This window comes from Oncorhynchus tshawytscha, linkage group LG02 (genome assembly GCF_018296145.1).
Source record: "Oncorhynchus tshawytscha isolate Ot180627B linkage group LG02, Otsh_v2.0, whole genome shotgun sequence".
Taxonomy (NCBI): domain Eukaryota; kingdom Metazoa; phylum Chordata; class Actinopteri; order Salmoniformes; family Salmonidae; genus Oncorhynchus; species Oncorhynchus tshawytscha.
In genome coordinates this window covers 9,250,988-9,273,088 of record NC_056430.1, presented here as the reverse complement: position 1 = coordinate 9,273,088, position 22,101 = coordinate 9,250,988, and the positions used below count along the sequence as shown (strand labels likewise).

At 47.2% G+C, this 22,101-nt stretch overlaps 1 protein-coding gene across 1 annotated transcript in view; it reads right to left on the bottom strand.

Moving 5' to 3' along the window:
• The window catches only part of LOC112235847 (mitogen-activated protein kinase kinase kinase 12), a 44,036-nt gene extending 30,598 nt beyond the window's left edge, over positions 1 to 13,438 (bottom strand). The window contains exons 1-2 of the mRNA XM_042330031.1: positions 13,012 to 13,438; positions 9,279 to 9,838 (exon numbers count right to left, since the gene is read on the bottom strand). Coding sequence (XP_042185965.1) covers positions 9,279 to 9,765 — 487 coding nt within the window. The 5' untranslated portion in view covers positions 9,766 to 9,838; positions 13,012 to 13,438. The remainder of the gene's footprint in view (positions 1 to 9,278; positions 9,839 to 13,011) is intronic.
• Positions 13,439 to 22,101: the final 8,663 nt, after the last annotated feature.

The window sequence follows — 22,101 nt, the reverse complement described above, 5'->3', positions numbered from 1 at the left end:
CTCATCCCGATTCTCCCGTTCCCTCTCTCCACTCCTCCTCCCCCCCCTCTCCTCCTCTCATCCCTATTCTCCCGTTCCCTCTCTCCTCCCCTCCTCCTCCCCCTCTCCTCCTCTCCTCCTCCATCCCTATTCTCCCATTCCCTCTCTCCTCCTACTCCTCTCCTCCTCTCATCCCTAATCTCCCGTCCTCTCTCCTCCTCCTCTTCTCCTCCTCTCATCCCTATTCTCCCATTCCCTCTCTCCTCCTCCTCCTCTCCTCCTCTCATCCCTAATCTCCCGTTCCCTCTCTCCTCCTCCTCCTCTCCTCCTCTCATCCCTATTCTCCCGTTCCCTCTCTCCTTCTCCTCCTCTCCTCCTCTCATCCCTATTCTCCCGTTCCTCTCTCCTCCTCCTCCTCCTCTCCTCCCTATTCTCCCGTTCCCTCTCTCCTCCTCCTCCTCTCCTCCTCTCATCCCTATTCTCCCGTTCCCTCTCTCCTCCTCCTCCTCCTCTCATCCTCTCATCCCTATTCTCCCGTTCCCTCTCTCCTCCTCCTCCTCTCCTCCTCTCCTCCCTATTCTCCCGTTCCCTCTCTCCTCCTCCTCCTCTCCTCCTCCTCCCTTTCTCCTCCTCCTTCTCTCCTCCTCTCATCCCTATTCTCCCGTTCCCTCTCTCCACACCTCCTCCTCCTCCTCCCTCTCTCCTCCTCCTCCTCCCTCCTCTCCTCCCTATTCTCCCGTTCCCTCTCTCCTCCTCCTCCTCTCCTCCTCCTCCTCTCCTCATCCCTATTCTCCCGTTCCCTCTCTCCTCCTCCTCCTCTCCTCCTCCTCCTCCTCCTCCTCCTCTCATCCCTATTCTCCTTCCTCTCTCCTCCTCCTCTCCTCCTCTCATCCCTATTCTCCCGTTCCCTCTCTCCTCCTCCTCCTCCTCCTCCCTCCTCTCCTCACTATTCTCCCGTTCCCTCTCTCCTCCTCCTCCTCTCCTCCTCCTCCCTCTCCCATTCCCTCTCTCCTCCTCCTCTCCTCCTCTCCCCTAATCTCCCGTTCCCTCTCTCCTCCTCCTCCTCCCTCCTCTCATCCCTCTCCCATCCTCCTCCTCCTCCTCCTCCCCTATTCTCCCGTTCCCTCTCTCCTCCTCCTCCTCTCCTCCTCTAATCCCTATTCTCCCGTCCTCTCCTCCTCCTCTCCTCCTCTCATCCTTATTCTCCCGTTCCCTCTCTCCTCCTCCTCCTCCCTCCCTATTCTCCCGTTCCCTCTCTCCTCCTCCTCCTCTCCTCCTCTCATCCCTATTCTCCCGTTCCCTCTCTCTCCTCCTCCTCCTCTCATCCTCTCATCCCTATTCTCCCGTTCCCTCTCTCCTCCTCCTCCTCTCCTCCTCTCCTCCCTATTCTCCCGTTCCCTCTCTCCTCCTCCTCCTCTCCTCCTCCCTTTCTCCTCCTCCTCCTCTCCTCCTCTCATCCCTATTCTCCCGTTCCCTCTCTCCACCTCTCCTCCTCCTCCCTCCTCCTCCTCCTCCTCTCTCCTGTCCTCCCTATTCTCCCGTTCCCTCTCTCCTCCTCCTCCTCCTCTCCTCCTCCTCTCATCCCTATTCTCCCGTTCCCTCTCTCCTCCTCCTCCTCTCCTCCTCCTCCTCCTCCTCTCATACCTATTCTCCCGTTCCCTCTCTCCTCCTCCTCCTCTCCTCCTCCTCCCTATTCTCCCTTTCCCTCTCTCCTCCTCCCCCTCCCTCCTCCTCCTCCTCTCATCCTCTCCTCCTCTCATCCCTATTCTCCCGTTCCCTCTCTCCTCCTCCTCTCCTCCTCCTCCTCCCCCTCCCTCCTCCTCCTCCTCCTCTCCTCCCTATTCTCCTGTTCCCTCTCTCCACACCCCTCCCTCCTCCTCCTCTCCTCCTCTCCTCCCGATTCTCCCGTTCCCTCTCTCCTCCTCCTCTCCTCTCCTCCTCTCCTCCCTATTCTCCCGTTCCCTCTCTCCTCCTCCTCCTCCTCTCCTCCCTCTCCCGTTCCTCTCTCTCCTCCTCCTCCTCCCCTCTCCTCCCTATTCTCCCGTTCCCTCTCTCCTCCTCCTCCCTCTCCTCCTCTCCTCCCTATTCTCCCATTCCCTCTCCCTCCTCCCTCTCTCCTCCTCCTCCTCTCCTCCTCCCCCTATTCTCCCGTTCCCTCCTCCTCCTCTCCTCCTCCTCCTCTCCTCCCTATCCTCCTTCCCTCCTCCTCCTCCTCCTCTCCTCCTCTCATCCCTATTCTCCCGTTCCCTCTCTCCTCCTCCTCCTCTCCTCCTCCTCTCATCCCTATTCTCCCGTTCCCTCTCTCCTCCTCCTCCTCTCCTCCTCTCCTCCTCCTCTCCTCCTCTCATCCCTATTCTCCCGTTCCCTCTCTCCTCCTCCTCCTCCTCTCCTCCTCTCCTCCCTATTCTCCTTCCCTCTCTCCTCCTCCTCCTCTCCTCCTCTCATCCCTATTCTCCCATTCCCTCTCTCCTCCTCCTCTCCTCCTCTCATCCCTAATCTCCCGTTCCTCTCTCTCCTCCTCCTCTCCTCCCTCATCCCTATTCTCCCATTCCCTCTCTCCTCCTCCTCCTCTCCTCCTCTCATCCCTAATCTCTCCCTCTTCCCCTCCTCCTCCTCCTCTAATCCCTATTCTCCCGTTCCCTCTCTCCTTCTCTCTCCTCCTCTCATCCTTATTCTCCCGTTCCCTCTCTCCTCCTCCTCCTCTCCTCCCTATTCTCCCGTTCCCTCTCTCCTCCTCCTCCTCTCCTCCTCTCATCCCTATTCTCCCGTTCCCTCTCTCCCTCCTCCTCCTCTCATCCTCTCATCCCTATTCTCCTTCCCTCTCTCCTCCTCCTCCTCTCCTCCTCTCCTCCCTATTCTCCCGTTCCCTCTCTCCTCCTCCTCCTCTCCTCCTCCTTTCTCCTCCTCCTCCTCTTCTCCTCTCATCCCTATTCTCCCGTTCCCTCTCTCCACACCTCTCTCCTCCTCCTCCCTCCTCCTCCTCCTCCTCTCCTCCTGTCCTCCCTATTCTCCCGTTCCCTCTCTCCTCCTCCTCCTCTCCTCCTCCTCCTCTCATCCCTATTCTCCCGTTCCCTCTCTCCTCCTCCTCCTCTCCTCCTCTCCCTATTCTCCCGTTCCCTCTCTCCTCCTCCTCCTCTCCTCCTCCTCCTCCTCTCCTCCTCCTCCTCTCCTCCTCTCATCCCTATTCTCCCGTTCCCTCTCTCCTCCTCCCCCTCTCCTCCTCCTCCTCCTCCTCTCCTCCTCTCCTCCTCTCATCCCTATTCTCCCGTTCCCTCTCTCCTCCTCCTCTCCTCCTCCTCCTCCCCCCTCCTCCTCCCCTCCCTATTCTCCCGTTCCCTCTCTCCACACCCTCTCCTCCTCCTCCTCCTCTCCTCCTCTCCTCCTCCTCCTCCTCCTCCTCTCCCCCTCTCCTCCCTATCCTCCCTATCCTCCCGTTCCCTCCTCCTCCTCCTCCTCTCCTCCTCTCTCCCTATTCTCCCGTTCCCTCTCTCCTCCTCCTCCTCTCCTCCTCCTCCCTATTCTCCCATTCCCTCTCTCCTCCTCCTCCTCTCCTCCTCTCATCCCTATTCTCCCGTTCCCTCTCTCTTCCTCCTCCTCTCCTCCTCTCCCCCTATTCTCCCATTCCCTCAATGGCCTCCTCCTCCTCCTCTCATCCCTATTCTCCTGTTCCCTCTCTCCTCCTCCTCCTCCTCCTCCTCCTCCTCCTCCACCTCCTCTCCTCCTCTCATCCCTATTCTCCCGTTCCCTCTCTCCTCCTCCTCCCTTTCTCCTCCTCCTCCTCCTCCTCCTCCTCCTCTCTCCCTAGAGTGCAATCATCCTATCTCTCATCCATTCTCCCGTTCCCTTACCATTTTCTGTCTGTCCTGATCCCTATTCTCCCGTTCCCTGTCTCTCCTGTCCTCCTCTCCTCCTCTCCTCCCTATTCTCCCGTTCCCTCTCTCCTCCTCCTCTCCTCCTCTCCTCCCTATTCTCCCGTTCCCTCCCTCTCTCCTCCTCTCCTCCTCTCCTCCCTATTCTCCCGTTCCCTCCCTCTCTCCTCCTCCTCTCCTCCTCCTCCCCCTCTCCTCCTCCCTCTCTCCACACCCCTCCAGAGTACAGGAGTCTTGTTACAGTCCCTTTGCCACAATGGCACTAAGCAGGATTTAGAGTGCAAAGCGTATTACCAAGAAGATTACCATTTTCTGTCTGTGTGACAGTGTGTGTGTGTGTGTGTGTTTGTGGGCTTGTGGGTGAGGTGAGGTGAGGTTCAAGTGTATTCACACACTCCAGGTGTACTAGGCAGTGTGTACTAGGCGGTGTGTACTAGGCAGTGTGCACTAGGCAGTGTGCACTAGGCAGTGTGCACTAGACAGTGTGCACTAGGCAGTGTGTACGGTGTGGTATGTTAGGGTACATAATGCACTGCTTTTGACCAGAGCCCTATGGCACCCTATTCCCTACATAGTGCACTGCTTTTGACCAGAGCCCTATGGCTCCCTATTCCCTACATAGTGCACTACTTTAGACCAGGGACCATAGAGGTAATAAGGTGTAATTTGGGACTTACCCTCTGTCTGCAGCTTTACAATGTTCCACCTTAACAAAACAGCCCTTCCCTGGCACAAAGAGGCTTTATTATAGTCACATCTACTGTTCTTGTTCTCTTCTAGATTCAGAAGGAGAACATTCTGTACTGAGTGCAAGATATGGGGAGAGAGAGAGACTGTATGAGAGAGAGAGCGAGAGAGAGAGAATGAGAAACAGAAGATTGGCGTACTCCATAAAAGCTTCAGAGGGACATTTTTCCTCTTAATTTCCCCATTCCATTGCTCAGCCTCATCTATCTATCTATCTATCTATCTATCTATCTATCTATCTATCTATCTATCTATCTATCTATCTATCTATCTGTCTGTCTGTCTGTCTGTCTGTCTGTCTGTCTGTCTGTCTGTCTGTCTGTCTGTCTGTCTGTCTGTCTGTCTGTCTGTCTGTCTGTCTGTCTGTCTGTCTGTCTGTCTGTCTGTCTGTCTGTCTGCATGCTTGCGTAGGGAGTCAGGCAGGGAGGCCTGTTTATGTCTGCAGCCTGCCTGCTACAATAGCTCCTCTCCCCTGGGACTCCTCCTACCCCTCCCCTGGGACTCCTCCCACCAAATCTAACTCATACATTATTCAACACCACACACTGACCCTGCACCTCTCATCTATATTAACACACACAGTCACAGCACACACACACACTATCTCTCTCTCTCTCTCTCTCTCACTCTCTTTCTCTCTCTCTCTTACACACACACACACACACACACACGCACTATCTGACATAGACATACGCACATATACATTCGTGAATGCACACATACAAACGCACACAAATTTCCCATACAGCCCAAACACTCTCTCATATCTCATATAGCCCAAACACTCTCTCATATCTCATACAGCCCAAACACTCTCTCATATCTCATACAGCCCAAACACTCTCTCATATCTCATACAGCCCAAACACTCTCTCATATCTCATATAGCCCAAACACTCTCTCATATCTCATACAGCCCAAACACTCTCAAACACTCTCTCATATCTCATATATCCCAAACACTCTCTCATATCTCATATAGCCCAAACACTCTCTCATATCTCATACAGCCCAAACACTCTCTCATATCTCATACAGCCCAAACACTCTCTCATATCTCATATAGCCCAAACACTCTCTCATATCTCATACAGCCCAAACACTCTCTCATATCTCATACAGCCCAAACACTCTCTCATATCTCATACAGCCCAAACACTCTCTCATATCTCATATAGCCCAAACACTCTCTCATATCTCATACAGCCCAAACACTCTCTCATATCTCATATATCCCAAACACTCTCTCTCTCTGCCCTTTGCTTTTTGATATCCATCTTCTACCCCTCCCTCTCTACCTTTCCTTTCTCTCTCTCTCTCTCTCCCTTCTACCTTTCTCTCTCTCTCTCCCTCTCTACCTTCCTCTCCTACCTTTCTCTCTCTCCCTCTCTACCTTTCTCTCTCTCTCTCCCTCTCTTTCCTTCTCTCTCCCTCTCTCCTTTCTCTCTCTCTCTCCTCTCTACCTTTCTCTCTCTCTCTCTCTACCTTTCTCTCTCTCTCTCCCTCTCTACCTTTCTCTCTCTCCCTCTCTACCTTTCTCTCTCTCTCTCCTCTCTACCTTTCTCTCTCTCTCTCCCTCTCTACCTTTCTCTCTCTCTCTCCCTCTCTACCTTTCTCTCTCTCTCTCCCTCTCTACCTTCCTCTCTCTCTCACTCTCTCTCAATCTCACTCCATCTCTCCAGTCAGAGAGAGAGTGTTTGTTTACAGTGTGCTTGCTGGTGTGTTTTAATTGTGGTTAATTTCACCACCGACTGGTTGATGTAATTAGACACAATCACACGCAGACCTAATAATTAACATATCAAAGCTTTTGTTCCAATTAAAAGCAAGCATGTCCTGAAGAGGCGGAGACATACCAAAAAGCTAAAGCGGATCACACCCAATAGGAGGGTGAATACTTGTACTGTTGTAATAGCAGTAATAACTGTAGATATCTGCTGTAGTAATATTTGTACTGTTGTAGTAGTAGTAACTAAGGGATGTAGTTGTCAGGGTTCTAGTTATAACCTGTAACTAGTGTTGTCAGGGTGCTAGTTATAACCTGTAACTAGTGTTGTCAGGGTTCTAGTTATAACCTGTAACTAGTGTTGTCAGGGTGCTAGTTATAACCTGTAACTAGTGTTGTCAGGGTTCTTGTTAATACCTGTAACTAGTGTTGCTATGGCTCATGTTATAACCTGTAACTAGTGATGTCAAGGTGCTAGTTATAACCTGTAACTAGTCTTGTCAGGGCCATAGTTATAATCTGTAACTAGTGGTATGTAATGGCCCTAGTTTATCACCTTTAACTAATGTTGTCAGGGTGCTAGTTATAACCTTTAACTAGTGTTGTCAGGGCCCTAGATATAACCTTTAACTAGTGTTGTCAGGGCCCTAGGTATAACCTGTAACTAGTGGTATGTAATGGCCCAAGTTATCACCTGTAACTAGTGTTGTCAGGGACCTAGTTATAACCTGTAACTAGTGTTGTCAGAGTGCTAGTTATAACCTGGAACTAGTGTTGTCAGGACCCTAATTATAACCTGTAACTAGTGCTGCCAGGGCCCTAGTTATAACATGTAGCTTGTGTTGTCAGGGCCCTATTTATAACCTGTAACAAGTGTTGTCAGGGTGCTAGTTATAACCTCTAACTAGTGTTGCCAGGGCCCTAGTTATAATCTGTAACTAGCTTGTTATAACCTGTAACTAGTAGTATGAGGGCCCTAGTTATAATCTGTAACTAGTGATGTCAGGGTGCTAGTTATAACCTGAACTAGTGTTGTCAAAGTGCTAGTTATAACCTGTAACTACAGTTGGTAGGGCCCTAGTTATAGCCTGTAACTAGTGTTGTCAGGGCCTTAGGTATAACCTGTAACTATTATTATGAGGGCCCTAGATATAACCTGTAACTAGTGTTGTGAGAGCCCTAGATATAACCTGTAACTAGTGTTGTCAGGGCCCTAGTTGTAACCTGTAACTAGAGTTGTCAGAAGCAAGTTATATCCTATATCTAGTGTTATGTAATGGCCCTCGTTATAACCTGTAACTAGTGTTGTCAGGGCCCAAGTTATAAACTGTAACTAGTGTTGTCAGGGATCTAGTTAAATCCTGTAACTAGTGTTGCCAGGGTCCTAGTTTTAACCTGTAAATAGTGTTATCAGGGGGCTTGTTAGTACCTGTAACTAGTGTTGTCAGGGTGATTGTTAATACCTGTAACTAGTGTTGTCAGGGTGATTGTTAATACCTGTAACTAGTGTTGTCAGGGTGATTGTTAATACCTGTAACTAGTTTTTTAAGGGCCCTAGTTATAACCTCTAACTAGAGTTGTCAGCGTGCTAGTTATAACCTGTACTAGTGTTGTGCAAGGGCCCTAGGTATAGACTGTAACTTGTGCTGTCAGGGCCCAAGTTATGACCTGTAACAAGTTTTATAAGGGCCCTAGTTATAACCTGTAACTATTGTTGTCAGGGTGCGAGATATAGCCTGTAACTATTGTTGTAAGGGCCCAAGTTATAGGGGCCCAAGTAACTAGTTTTGTCAGGGCCTTAATTGTAACCTGTAAACCACGTTGTCAGGGCCCTAGTTATAACCTGAACTAGTGTTGTCAGGGTGCTGGTTATAACCTGTAACTAGTGTTGTCAGGGCCCTAGATATAACCTGAACTAGTGTTGTCAGGGCTCTTGTTATAATCTGTGACTAGTGTTGTCAGGGCCCTAGTTATAACCTGTAACTAGTGTTGTCAGGGTGCTGGTTATATCCAGTAACTAGTGTTGTCAGGATGCTAGTTATAACCTGTAACTAGTGTTGTCAGGGCCCTAGTTATAACCTGAACTAGTGTTGTCAGGGTGCTAGTTATAACCAGCAACTAGTGTTGTCAGGGTGCTAGTTATAACCTGAACTAGTCTTGTCAGGGTGCTAGTTATAACCTGTAACTAGTGTTGTCAGTGTGCTAGTTTTAACCTTTAACTAATGTTATGTAATGGCCCTAGTTATCACCTGTAACTAATGTTTTCAGTGCCCTAGTTATAACTTGTAACTAACGTTGTCATGGTGCTAGTTATAACCCGTAACGAGTGTTTTCAGGGCCCTAGTTATAACCTTTAACTAGTGTTGTGTAGGGCCCTAGTTATAACCTGTCTCTAGTGGCCAGATGGTTTCATGGTCAGCTCACATGGTCAGGAGAAGCTCTTGACCCTTACCACAATATCTACTGTTGATCAGTAACACTACAGAGGAGTGTGACGTAGGTTATTCTCTCTCTCCTCCACTTTCTCTCTCTCTCTCTCTCTCTCTCTCTCTCTCTCTCTCTCTCTCTCTCTCTCTCTCTCTCTCTCTCTCTCTCTCTCTCTCTCTATCTATATATTTCTTTCTCTATCTCTCTCTCTCTCTATATCTCTCTATATCTCTCTCTCTCTCTATCTCTCTCTCTCTTTCTCTCTCTCTCTCTCTCTCTCTCTCTCTCTCTCTCTCTATATCTTCTCTTATCTCTCTCTCTCTCTCTCTCTCTCTCTCTCTCTCTCTCTCTCTCTCTCTCTCTCTCTCTCTCTTTCTTTCTCTCTCTCTCTCTCTCTCTCTCTCTCTTTCTTTCTCTCTCTCTCTCTCTCTCTCTCTCTCTCTCTCTCTCTCTCTTTCTTTCTCTCTCTCTCTCTCTCTTTCTCTCTCTCTCTCTCTCTCCCTCTTTTGTTGTGACTAAATTATTCTTACCTTCCAGGTTGTGTTTGTGTTCGGTGGAGTAGGCCTTGCCGATCATGGTCCATACTGGCTTCAGACACCCAAACAGTCCCTCCAGAAACCCTCCACTTCCTCCCGACAGCAGCCTCACATCCTCAGCCTGGCTCCGCACCGCTCCTCCCTCCGCATCATGACCCTCTCCCTCCCCGTTCTCATGGAGCTTCAGCACACTGTTGGCAAAGTGCTCCTGCTGCTCCTCGCTAGGCGTGGGGCTGTGGCCCCCACAGGTGTGTTCACCATTATGACCTCCACCTCCCCCGCCGTCGGGCTCCGGGGCACCCCCGGTGTCTATAGATAGTACGTTCCGTAGGACACACTGGGTGGGGGTCAGATCCATCTCAGGGGTGCAGGCGGGTGTCTCGTCCAGCCGGCCCCGGAAGGTAGGGGTGTGTTCTGAGAGGGGGGTGTTGAACCCAGAGAGAGAGGGGGACGGGGCGCGGGACTCTGTGATACAGGCCATGGGGAGCTCTGGTCAGGGGAACAGGAAGAACCCCGGGACTGTTGATCAGTCAGGGCCAGCGACGAAGCAAGACCTGTAGGAGGTGAGCAAAAAGGTAACCATGGTTACAGATGATCTGACGAAAAGCATCTGTTTTTCTTCTATATGAACACCTTGGTGGAATATACGCAGTAGCTGTAACTAAAACACAGATGTCAGGGTTTAAATAAAAGAGATTTTGTGTGTTACCACATCAATGGTGGCCTCCGTTTACTGTGGTCAACCATGTCAAGGTTAGCCAATGCTAACAAAACAATTAAAGAGGATTCTCTTATTTTCATAGTCATGGGCCAGTAAACGAAAGGTTGCTGGATCGAATCCCCAAGCTGACAAGCTAAACATCTGTTGTTCTGCCTCTGAACAAGGCAGTTAACCCACTGTCCCCCCGATCGCCGAAGACGTGGATGTCGATTAAGACAGCCCCCCACCGCACCTCTCTGATTCAGCGGGGTTGGGGTTAAATGCAGAAGGAACATGTCAGTTGAAGGCATTCAGTTGTACAACTGACTAGGTCTCCCCCTTTCCTTTCAGTTGTACAACTGACTAGGTCTCCCCCTTTCCTTTCTGTTGTACAACTGACTAGGTCGTCCCCCTTTCCCTTTCTGTTGTACAACTGACTAGGTATCCCCCTTTCCCTTTCTGTTGTACAACTGACTAGGTCTCCTCCCTTTCCCTTTCTGTTGTACAACTGACTAGGTCTCCCCTTTCCTTTCTGTTGTACAACTGACTAGGTCTCCCCCTTTCCTTTCTGTTGTACAACTGACTAGGTCGTCCCCCTTTCCCTTTCTGTTGTACAACTGACTAGGTCGTCCCCCTTTCCCTTTCTGTTGTACAACTGACTAGGTCGTCCCCCTTTCCTTTCTGTTGTACAACTGACTAGGTCGTCCCCCTTTCCCTTTCTGTTGTACAACTGACTAGGTCTCCCCCCCTTTCCTTTCTGTTGTACAACTGACTAGGTATCCCCCTTTCCCTTTCTGTTGTACAACTGACTAGGTCGTCCCCCTTTTCCCTTTCTGTTGTACAACTGACTAGGTCTCCCCCTTTCCTTTCTGTTGTACAACTGACTAGGTATCCCCCTTTCCCTTTCTGTTGTACAACTGACTAGGTATCCCCCTTTCCTTTCTGTTGTACAACTGACTAGGTATCCCCCTTTCCTTTCTGTTGTACAACTGACTAGGTCTCCCCTTTCCTTTCTGTTGTACAACTGACTAGGTCTCCCCCTTTCCTTTCTTTCCCTTTCTGTTGTACAACTGACTAGGTACCCCCTTTCCCTTTCTGTTGTACAACTGACTAGGTCTCCCCCTTTCCTTTCTGTTGTACAACTGACTAGGTCTCCCCCCCTTTCCCTTTCTGTTGTACAACTGACTAGGTCTCCCCCTTTCCCTTTCTGTTGTACAACTGACTAGGTCTCCCCCTTTCCCTTTCTGTTGTACAACTGACTAGGTCGTCCCCCTTTCCCTTCCTTTTTGTTTCCTCTCACATCCTCCTACTACATCTCAGAGAAATCACTTTCTAGATGACTACTATGCTAATCGGCACCAGAACTTGTGTTGCTGTTAGTAACGAGAAGAGAGAAGAGAGAGTCGAGTGGCTGCTCTAGAAAGCCTGTTTATGTCCCCAAGGACAGACATCCCCCACAACAGATCCAGGAGAAGAGGAATACATTGTCGTCTCACAGACGACTGCTGTTTTTAATTTTTAATTTTTATTATTGCCAATGATACAATGTTAAAACAAAAACTGCAGTGACACATTGGTGTAACAACATCTCCTTGCTAGAGAGCTGTGTTCAACAAAATAATAATCCAACTGTACCTGAATATCAAGGCCAGTGAGTTATAATAGCTAGTTATGGCCTATAACACACATCTCATTACAACATTTCATATATATATATATATATATATATATATATAACTTCATGCAAATTATTAGCACAATGGGACAAGATTATTATGATTCTGACGAAACTTAAATGGAATTGAATTTTGCTGACATTTTACTTTACCCCTGTTCAAGAGAAATCCTCAGCGAGAGCATTACAATTTGACGGTCAGTGCCTGAAACCCTGAAATACTACAACGTGTATTTAGGCCTGGGTAACTCCTTTGCATAAACACGGGTTGCTTCATTGCTAGTGCCTAGAGTCTTGTTGGCAGAAAAATAAATTAAAAAACCTAGGTTCACTTCAGAACCATGGATAGCGACATTAAGGGGGAAAGAAATGCACATACTCCAGGCCCTATTCAGCCTCAAACCCTGTAGTACCTGGTGGCGGGTACAGCGGATGGTGATTTTCTTCCCTTCAGATGATCAGTTTACTGAGCTGATTTCAAATCAAAAGTCACACACACACACACACACACAAGTTCAGTTTTACGTCAGGTAAAGTGTCACAAAGCCAGACTCTGGCCACGTCCACACTCTCAATCATCAGTCCATGGGATGAGTCATGATTGCTTCCTTCCTCAGCTTGTATACCCCAAGTTTTATTTATAAAAAATATTATTTTTTTTACATCAAACTAATAATTAATGGTACATCTACCCTGTGTGCAAAATCTAAAACATCAAAGTCAAGACCATAAAAAACTAAATATTTCCACCTTATTAATTATGTACAATAACCATATTCCTGCTTTCGTTTGTTCTGTTGGCAACTGAAAAGACACATTCTCTTGGGTATCACAACAGTCTAGTCAGCCAACAGTCATACATTCTCTGACATTTTACAGAAATAATTTGCTTAAAATTCAGATAAGAAGTGAAAGGAGAAACCAGTCCATTGCTACGCATCTGTCATCTGTCTAATGTTAGAGTAATCACTGAATATTTTGTTGTGTCAATGATTTTCAACTTAATGATCCTGCCCCCCTCCTTAAGACTGGCAGCAGCTGCTAGTCGGTCCTGCAGAATAAGCCCCCCATGCAGTGGATAGGCCAGGCGGTGCATTGAAGCGACCCAAAACACAGGCTCCTCAATGGCACCGATTCGCTTCACAGCTTCTACGGGACCCGTGCGCCAAGCGCATCACCATATCATAGACTATGCCTCGCTTTAGCGTATAATATTAGTCTATATTACATAGACTACAACTGATTTATTTACATGGAATATTGGAAATGTGATTTACACGATCTAGGCTAAAACGACATTAGCCTGGCAGATTTCCAAATATAATTTAATACATTTGTTTTTTATAACGTACCTTAGCAAATGCAGCAACCTCAAGTCTCAAACTCCATTGTTGTTGATTATATCTTTCATATAGGCTGCTATTTATTTAATTTGTTCCCGATGCAGCATTCTAAAACAGCGCAATTATTCTGCTTTCCTCGTTTTGTTGATATAATCAGTGTCACCGCGCGCGACTCCGCTCAGCATCCAATTTTCTTTACTGCACGCACTCGCTGTTCTAGAATGGGCACTAGCGATGGAAGCAATGGAGAGTCCATCCTTCGTTCATTTCAACCCGATCTTTATAACCTTAAATCTCTATCCCGGTCCGGCCGGTGATTTGATGACGTGTATTTGATTTCCCTTTCTTCCCACTTGCTGTGAGGTGAAAATATGTGATTTGGAGCGGTCCCTTCTCTCCAAGCCCCTGCAGATTTTATATTGCGGAGTGCCTCTCTCACCTATGCGGAGGAGAAAGCGAGGAGAGGGGCGTGTGTCAGGCAGGCAGTGACGGAGCAGGGGGCGGGATTTGGTTTATAGTCTACACCAGGGATCATTATCTAGATTCTGCCTCGGGCCGATTATTTCTTGAGTGGATTGTCAGGCGGCCAGAACATTTTTACAAATACTTTGTAGACTGCAAATTGACCATAATAAGTCCAAACAGATGTATTTGACTAAAACATACAGTACCAGTCAAAAGTTTGGACACCTACTTATTCTAGGGTTTATCTTTATTTGACTATTTTCTACATTGTAGAATAATAGTGAAGACATAAAGACTATGAAATAACACATATGGAATCATGAAGTAACCAAAACAGTGTTAAACAAATCAAAATGTATTTCAGATTTGAGCTTCTTCAAAGTAGCCACCCTTTGCCTTGATGACAGCTTTGCACACTCTTGGCATTCTTTCAACCACCTTCACCTGGAATACTTTTCCAACAGTCTTGAAGGAGTTCCCACATATGCTGAGCCCTTGTTGGCTGCTGTTCCTTCAATCTGCTGTCCAACTCATCCCAAACCATCTCAATTGTGTTGAGATCGGGTGATTGTGTTGAGGTCGGGTGATTGTGGAGGCCAGGTCATCTGATGCAGCACTCCATCAGTCTCCTTCTTGGTCAAATAATCCTTACACAGCCTGGAGGTGTGTTGGGTCATTGTCCTGATGAAAAACAAATGATAGTCCCACTAAGTGCAAACCAGATGGGATGGCGTATCGCTGCAGAATGCTGTTTTATTTTATCAGCATATCGATTGCGCAACCAGGGGTGGAAAGACCCTGGATCATTGTTACTCTAACTTCCGCGACGCATATAAGGCCCTGCCCCGCCCCCCTTTCGGAAAAGCTGATCACGACTCCATTTTGTTGATCCCTGCCTACAGACAGAAACTAAAACAAGAAGCTCCCACGCTGAGGTCTGTCCAACGCTGGTCCGACCAAGCTGACTCCACACTCCAAGACTGCTTCCATCACGTGGACTGGGAGATGTTTCGGTATTGCGAATCAGACAACAACATTGACGAATACGCTGATACGGTGTGCGAGTTCATTAGAACGTGCGTTGAAGATGTCGTTCCCATAGCAACGATTAAAACATTCCCTAACCAGAAACCTTGGATTGATGGCAGCATTCGTGTGAAACTGAAGGCACGAACCACTGCTTTTAATCAGGGCAAGGTGTCTGGTAACATGGCTGAATACAAACAGTGCAGCTATTCCCTCCGCAAGGCTATCAAACAAGCTAAGCGCCAGTACAGAGACAAAGTAGAATCTCAATTCAACGGCTCAGACACAAGAGGTATGTGGCAGGGTCTACAGTCAATCACGGACTACAGGAAGAAACCCAGCCCAGTCACGGACCAGGATGTCTTGCTCCCAGGCAGACTAAATAACTTTTTGCCCGCTTTGAGGACAATACAGTGCCACTGACACGGCCTGCAACGGAAACATGCGGTAATCCTTCACTGCAGCCGAAGTGAGTAAGACATTTAAACGTGTTAACCTCGCAAGGCTGCAGGCCCAGACGGCATCCCCAGCCGCGCCCTCAGAGCATGCGCAACCAGCTGGCCGGTGTGTTTACGGACATATTCAATCAATCCCTATACCAGTCTGCTGTTCCCACATGCTTCAAGAGGGCCACCATTGTTCCTGTTCCCAAGAAAGCTAAGGTAACTGAGCTAAACGACTACCGCCCGTAGCACTCACATCCGTCATCATGAAGTGCTTTGAGAGACTAGTCAAGGACCATATCACCTCCACCCTACCTGACACCCTTGACCCACTCCAATTTGCTTACCGCCCAAATAGGTCCACAGACGATGCAATCTCAACCACACTGCACACTGCCCTAACCCATCTGGACAAGAGGAATACCTATGTGAGAATGCTGTTCATCGACTACAGCTCGGCATTCAACACCATAGTACCCTCCAAGCTCGTCATCAAGCTCGAGACCCTGGGTCTCGACCCCGCCCTGTGCAACTGGGTACTGGACTTCCTTCCCCCAGGTGGTGAGGGTAGGCAACAACATCTCCTCCCCGCTGATCCTCAACACTGGGGCCCCACAAGGGTCTCTCTGAGCCCTCTCCTGTACTCCCTGTTCACCCACGACTGCGTGGCCATGCACGCCTCCAACTCAATCATCAAGTTTGCGGACGACACAACAGTGGTAGGCTTGATTACCAACAACGACGAGACGGCCTACAGGGAGGAGGTGAGGGCCCTCGGGTGTGGTGTCAGGAAAATAACCTCACACTCAACGTCAACAAAACTAAGGAGATGATTGTGGACTTCAGGAAACAGCAGAGGGAACACCCCCCATCCACATCGATGGAACAGTAGTGGAGAGGGTAGCAAGTTTTAAGTTCCTCGGCATACACATCACAGACAAACTGAATTGGTCCACTCACACAGACAGCATCGTGAGGAAGGCGCAGCAGCGCCTCTTCAACCTCAGGAGGCTGAAGAAATTCGGCTTGTCACCAAAAGCACTCACAAACTTCTACAGATGCACAATCGAGAGCATCCTGGCGGGCTGTATCACCGCCTGGTATGGCAACTGCACCGCCCTCAACCGTAAGGCTTCCAGAGGGTAGTGAGGTCTGCACAACGCATCACCGGGGCAAACTACCTGCCCTCCAGGACACCTACACCACCCGATGCTACAGGAAGGCCATAAAGATCATCAAGGACATCAACCACCCGAGCCACTGCCTGTTCACCCCGCTGCCATCCAGAAGGCGAGGTCAGTACAGGTGCATCAAAGCTGGGACCGAGAGACTGAAAAACAGCTTCTATCTCAAGGCCATCAGACTGTTAAACAGCCACCACTAACATTGAGTGGCTACTGCCAACACACTGTCAATGACACTGACTTACTCCAGCCACTTTAATCATGGGAATCGATGGGAAATGATGTAAATATATCACTAGCCACTTTAAACAATGCTACCTTATATAATGTTACTTACCCTACATTGTTCATCTCATATGCATATGTTGATACTGTACTCTATATCATCGACTGCATCCTTATGTAATACATGTATCACTAGCCACTTTAACTATGCCACTTGGTTTACATACTTATCTCATATGTATATACTGTACTGATATCATCTACTGTATCTTGCCTATGCTGCTCTGTACCATCACTCATTCATATATCCTTATGTACATATTCTTTATCCCCTTACACTGTGTATGACAGTAGTTTTTTTGGAATTGTTAGTTAGATTACTTGCTCGTTATTACTGCATTGTCGGAACTAGAAGCACAAGCATTTCGCTACACTCGCATTAACATCTGCTAACCATGTGTATGTGACAAATAAAATTTGATTTGATTTGATTTGATTTGATTTGGTAGCCATGCTGGTTAACTGTGCCTTGAATTCTAAATAAATCACAGACAGTGTCACCAGCAAAGCACCATCACACCTCCTCCTCCATGCTTCACGGTGGGAACCACACATGCGGAGATCATCCGTTCACCTACTCTGCATCATCCGCTCACCTACTCTGCAAGTCATGGCAGTTGGAACCATAAATCCCACATTTGGACTTATCAGATCAAAGAACATATTTCCTCCGGTCTAATGTCCTTTGCTCGTGGTCCTTGGTCTCTTCTTCTGATTGGTGTCCTTTAGTAGGCTGTCCCACAACCGGCCATAATTGAACATCCCGTAGGGTGGTGCACAATTGGTCGTGTTTGGCCGGTGCAGGCAGTATTGTAAATAAGAATTTGTTCTTAACTGACTTGCTTAGTTAAATAAAGGTTACATTTAAACTAAAATTTAAAAAACAAATCTTTACAGCAATTCGACCATGAAGGCCCGATTATGCAGTCTCTCTGAACAGTTGATGTTGAGATGTGTCTGTTACTTGAACTCGGTGAAGCATTTATTTGGACTGAAATTTCTGAGGCTGGTAACTCCAATTAACTTGTCCTCTGCAGGAGAGGTAACTCTGGGTCTTCCTTTCCTGTGGCGGTTCTCATGAGAGTTAGTTTCATCATAGCCTAGTCGTTAGACTGTTCGGGTGGCAGGGTAGCCTAGTGGTTAGAGTGTTGGACTAGTAACCGGAAGGTTGCAAGTTCAAACCCCCGAGCTGACAAGGTACAAATCTGTCCTTCTGCCCCTGAACAAGCAGTTAACCCACTGTTCCTAGGCCGTCATTGAAAATAAGAATTTGTTCTTAACTGACTTGCCTAGTTAAATATAGGTAAATAAAATAGCGCTTGCTGATTTTTGCGACTGCACTTGAAGAAAATGTTCGGTATTGACTGACCTTCATGCCTTAAAGTAACGATAGACTGTCGTTTCTCTTTTCTTATTTGAGCTGTTCTTGCCATAATATAAACTTGGTATTTTACCAAATAGGGCTATCTTCTGTATACCACCCCTACCTTGTCACAACACATCTGATTGGCTCAAATGTATTATGAAGGAAAGAAATTCAAATGAACATTTAACAAGGCACACCTGTTAATTGAAATGCATTCCAGGTGACTACCTCATGAAGCTGGTTGAGAGAATGCCAAGAGTGTGCAAAGCTGTCATTTCTTTTATTTTCATTTTTTATTTCACCTTTATTTAACCAGGTAGGCCAATTGAGAACAAGTTCTAATTTACAACTGCAACCTGGCCAAGATAAAGCAAAGCAGTGCGACAAAAAAAATAACACAGAGTTACACATAAACAAAAGTACAGTCAATAACACAATAGAACAATCTATATACAGTGTGTGTAAATGTAGTAAGGAGGTGAGACAATAAATAGGCCATAGTAGCGAAGTAATTACAATTTAGCAAATTAACACTGAAGTGATAGATGTGCAGATGATGATATGCAAGTAGAATATTGGTGTGCAAAAGAGCAAAAAAGTTTTTTTTTAAAGTAGGCAGTTGGGGATGAGGTATTTGGATGGCCTACTTACAAATGGACTATGTACAGCTGCAGCGATCGGTAAGCTGCTCAGATAGCTGATGCGTAAAGTTAGTGAGGGAGATATAAGTCTCCAACTTCAACGACTTTTGCAATTCCTTCCAGTCAATGGCAGCAGAGAACTGGAATAATGGTACAGAATGGTGTCATCCGGATAGAGGTGGATCAAGGAATCACCCGCAGTAAGAGCGACGTCATTGATATATACAGAGAAAAGAGTCGGCCCGAGAATTGAACCCTGTGGTACCACCATAGAGACTGCCAGAGGTCCTCATTGCAAAGGGTGGCTACTTTGAAGAATCTCATACATAAAATATATTTTGATATGTTTACAAACACAACAAAAATTATAATAATTATATACAGTAGAGGCAAAAGTTTGGACACACCTACTCATTCAAGGGTTTTTCTCTATTTTTACTATTTTCTATATTGTAGAATAATAGTTAAGACATCAAAACTATAAAATAACACATACTGTTTTGAGTCATGTCGTAACCAAAAAAGTACTAAACAAAATTCCCTCAACCAGCTTCATGAGGTAATCACCTGGACAGAGGTGTATTGAGGTGCAACAGTGAGAACAAGAACAAGCGGCAACAGTGAGAGACTTATTTCTGGAAAGGTGGATTTTTAAAAGGAGAAGCTCGAACTGTTTGGGCACAGACCGGGATAGTATGACAGAACTCTACAGGCTGTCTCTGCAGTAGATTGCAACTTGGCCCCCTTTGGCAGTTCTATCTTGACTGAAAATGTTGTAGAAAGGGATGGAAATCTCAAATTTTTTGTGTTCTTCCTAAAACAGGATTCAGACACGGCTAGGACATCCGGGTTGGTGGAGTGTGCTAGAGCAGTGAATAAAACAAACTTAGGGAGGAGGCTTCTGATTTTAACATGCATGAAACCAAGGCTTTTACGGTTACAGAAGTCAACAAATGATAGCGCCTGGGGAATAGGGGTGGAACTGGGGGCTACAGGTCCTGGGTTAACCTCTACATCACCAGAGGAACAGAGGAGGAGTAGGATAAGGGTACGGCTAATGGCTATAAGAACTGGTCGTCTAGTGCGTTGGGAACAGAGAATAAAAGGAGCAGATTTCTGGGCGCAGAAGAATAGATTCAGGGCATAATGTACGGACAAGGGTATGGTAGGATGTGAGTACAGTGGAGGTAAACCTAGGCATTGAGTGACGATGAGAGAGGTTTCGTCACTGGAAGCACCAGTTAAGCCAGGTGAGGTCTCCGCATGCGTGGGGGGCTGGGACAAAAGAGCTATCTAAGGCATATTGAGAGGGACTGGGGACTCTACAGTGAAATAAAACAATAAGAACTAGCCAAGACAGCAGTAGACAAGGCATATTGACATTAGAGAGAGGCATAAAGCAGTCACAGGTGCTGGTCGGGAGAGCTAAGACAACAACGGGTAATGGCAGTGAATGGGCAGAGCGGGTCAGTAAGATACATACAGGACCTGAGTTCAAGCCTGGGTCCGACAGATAAACAAAAAGAGGTACAGTGAACCATCCAGCAGGCATCAGCTGTGTAGCCGAGTGATCATAGGGTCCAGTGAGCAGCAATAGGTGAGTCAGGGAGCCGTTCAGTAGTCGCTACTACGCTAGGCGAGCGGGAGACACAGTGTTCAGAAAGCTAGCGGGCCGGGGCTAGCAGATGGGCCTTCGGCGATATCGCAACGGAAAAGCCTGTTGAAATCACATCGGACGATTACATCGGCAGACCAGTCGTGATGGATCGGCGGGGCTCCGTGTCGACAATAAAGGGTCCAGGACAATTGGCAAAAGAGGTATTGTAGCCAAAGAGTTAGCTGGTATACTCCGTCGGCTGGCTGGGAGATGGGCCTAGCTCGAGGCTAGCTCAAGGCTAACTGGTGCTTGTTTCGGGACTGAGGCGTTAGTCAACAATGGCCCCTCAGTTGCAGCTAGCTAGCTGCGATGATCCGATGTAATGGTCAAGTTAGAGTCTTCGTGGTTCCAAACTTCTTCAATTTAAGAATGATGGAGGCCATTGTGTTCTTGGGGACCTTCAATTCTGCAGACATTTTTTGGTACCCTTCCCCAGATTTGTGCCTCAACCCAATCCTGTCGCAGAGCTCTACGGGCAATTCCTTCGACCTCATGACTTGGTTTTTGCTCTGACATGCACTGTCAACTGTGGGACCTTATATAGACAGGTGTGTGCCTTTCCAAATCATGTCCAATCAATTGAATTTACCCCAGGTAGACTCCAGTCAAGTTGTAGAAACATCTCAAGGATTATCAATAGAATTAGGATGCACCTGAGCTCAATTTCAAGTCTCATAACAAATAGTCTGAATACTTATGTAAATAAGATCTTTCTGTTTTTTATTTTTAATACATTTGCATTTCTAAAAACATGTTTTCACTTTGTCATTATGGGGTGTTGTGTGTAGATGAATGAGGAAAAGCATGTATTTAATACATTTTAGAATAAGGCTGTAACGTAACAAAATGTGGAAAATGTCTAGTATTTACAAATTAATTTTCTTAATTTTGCTCAGATGACATTTTCTTTTGTGTGTGTGTGTGTGTGTGTGTGTGGGGGGGGAGCAAATAAAACCACCCCTTTCTGGCTATTGGGGAAACCTGATCTAGATACACACTCTACAGTTATGTGGTGAACACCAATCAGGAGAGAGTGTTGTGACGAGATTGTTCGGTCCAAAGGGAAGGGACAACCAACCAAACCAACGGCAGGTAACGGGATGACAGTGATGGTTGGTTACCGAGAATCAGCAGGCGTGAGGTTATGAAAATGATGTCATCCCCAAAGAATGCAGCATTAGTCTGGCCAGGCAGCAGGCAGAGTAAATCCTTTACAGCCCTAACACACACACACACACACTCTATACATGTTAATTGGTGTGTAGGCCTAATCTCGAAGATCCCCTTCTGCCGCAGATGTAGAATGGGGGGGGGGTTGGTGATCTCACTGACTGACCCACTTCTAGTGATAGAAAATTGAATAGCAGTGGTATGGTCTTCAACATCATTTTTCCTTGGGAATAAACAAGGAGCAGCAGGCACAATGACTCATATAGCCCACCTGACACTCAGAATACATCCATTCTAACACAAAAATGCTCTATTGAGACAATATCCCTCCCATGCCTTGTAGAATTCCCCACCAATATAGGCCTACCAGTCCTGCTGCCTGCAAAGGAGATGATATATAATTAAATTATATTATACACCCTCAATAAAGTTAATTACATAAAGCTAAGTGAAATTCAGTATTGTTTACCTAACTGCATCAACACTCATGCTCATCCCAAGGAGAATTCCTGAAATGACTCATGAGAGAGAGAGAGAGAGAGAGAGAGAGAGAGAGAGAGAGAGAGAGAGAGAGAGAGAGAGAGAGAGAGAGAGAGAGAGAGTGACAGAGAGAGAGACAGAGAGAGAGAGACAGAGAGAGAGAGAGAGAGAGAGAGAGAGAGAGAGAGAGAGAGAGAGAGAGTGACAGAGAGAGAGAGAGACAGAGAGAGAGAGACAGAGACAGAGAGAGAGAGAGAGAGAGAGTGACATAGAGAGAGAGAGAGACAGAGAGAGAGACAGAGAGAGAGAGAGAGTGACATAGAGAGAGAGAGAGACAGAGAGAGAGACAGAGAGAGAGAGAGAGAGAGAGAGAGTTTAACAC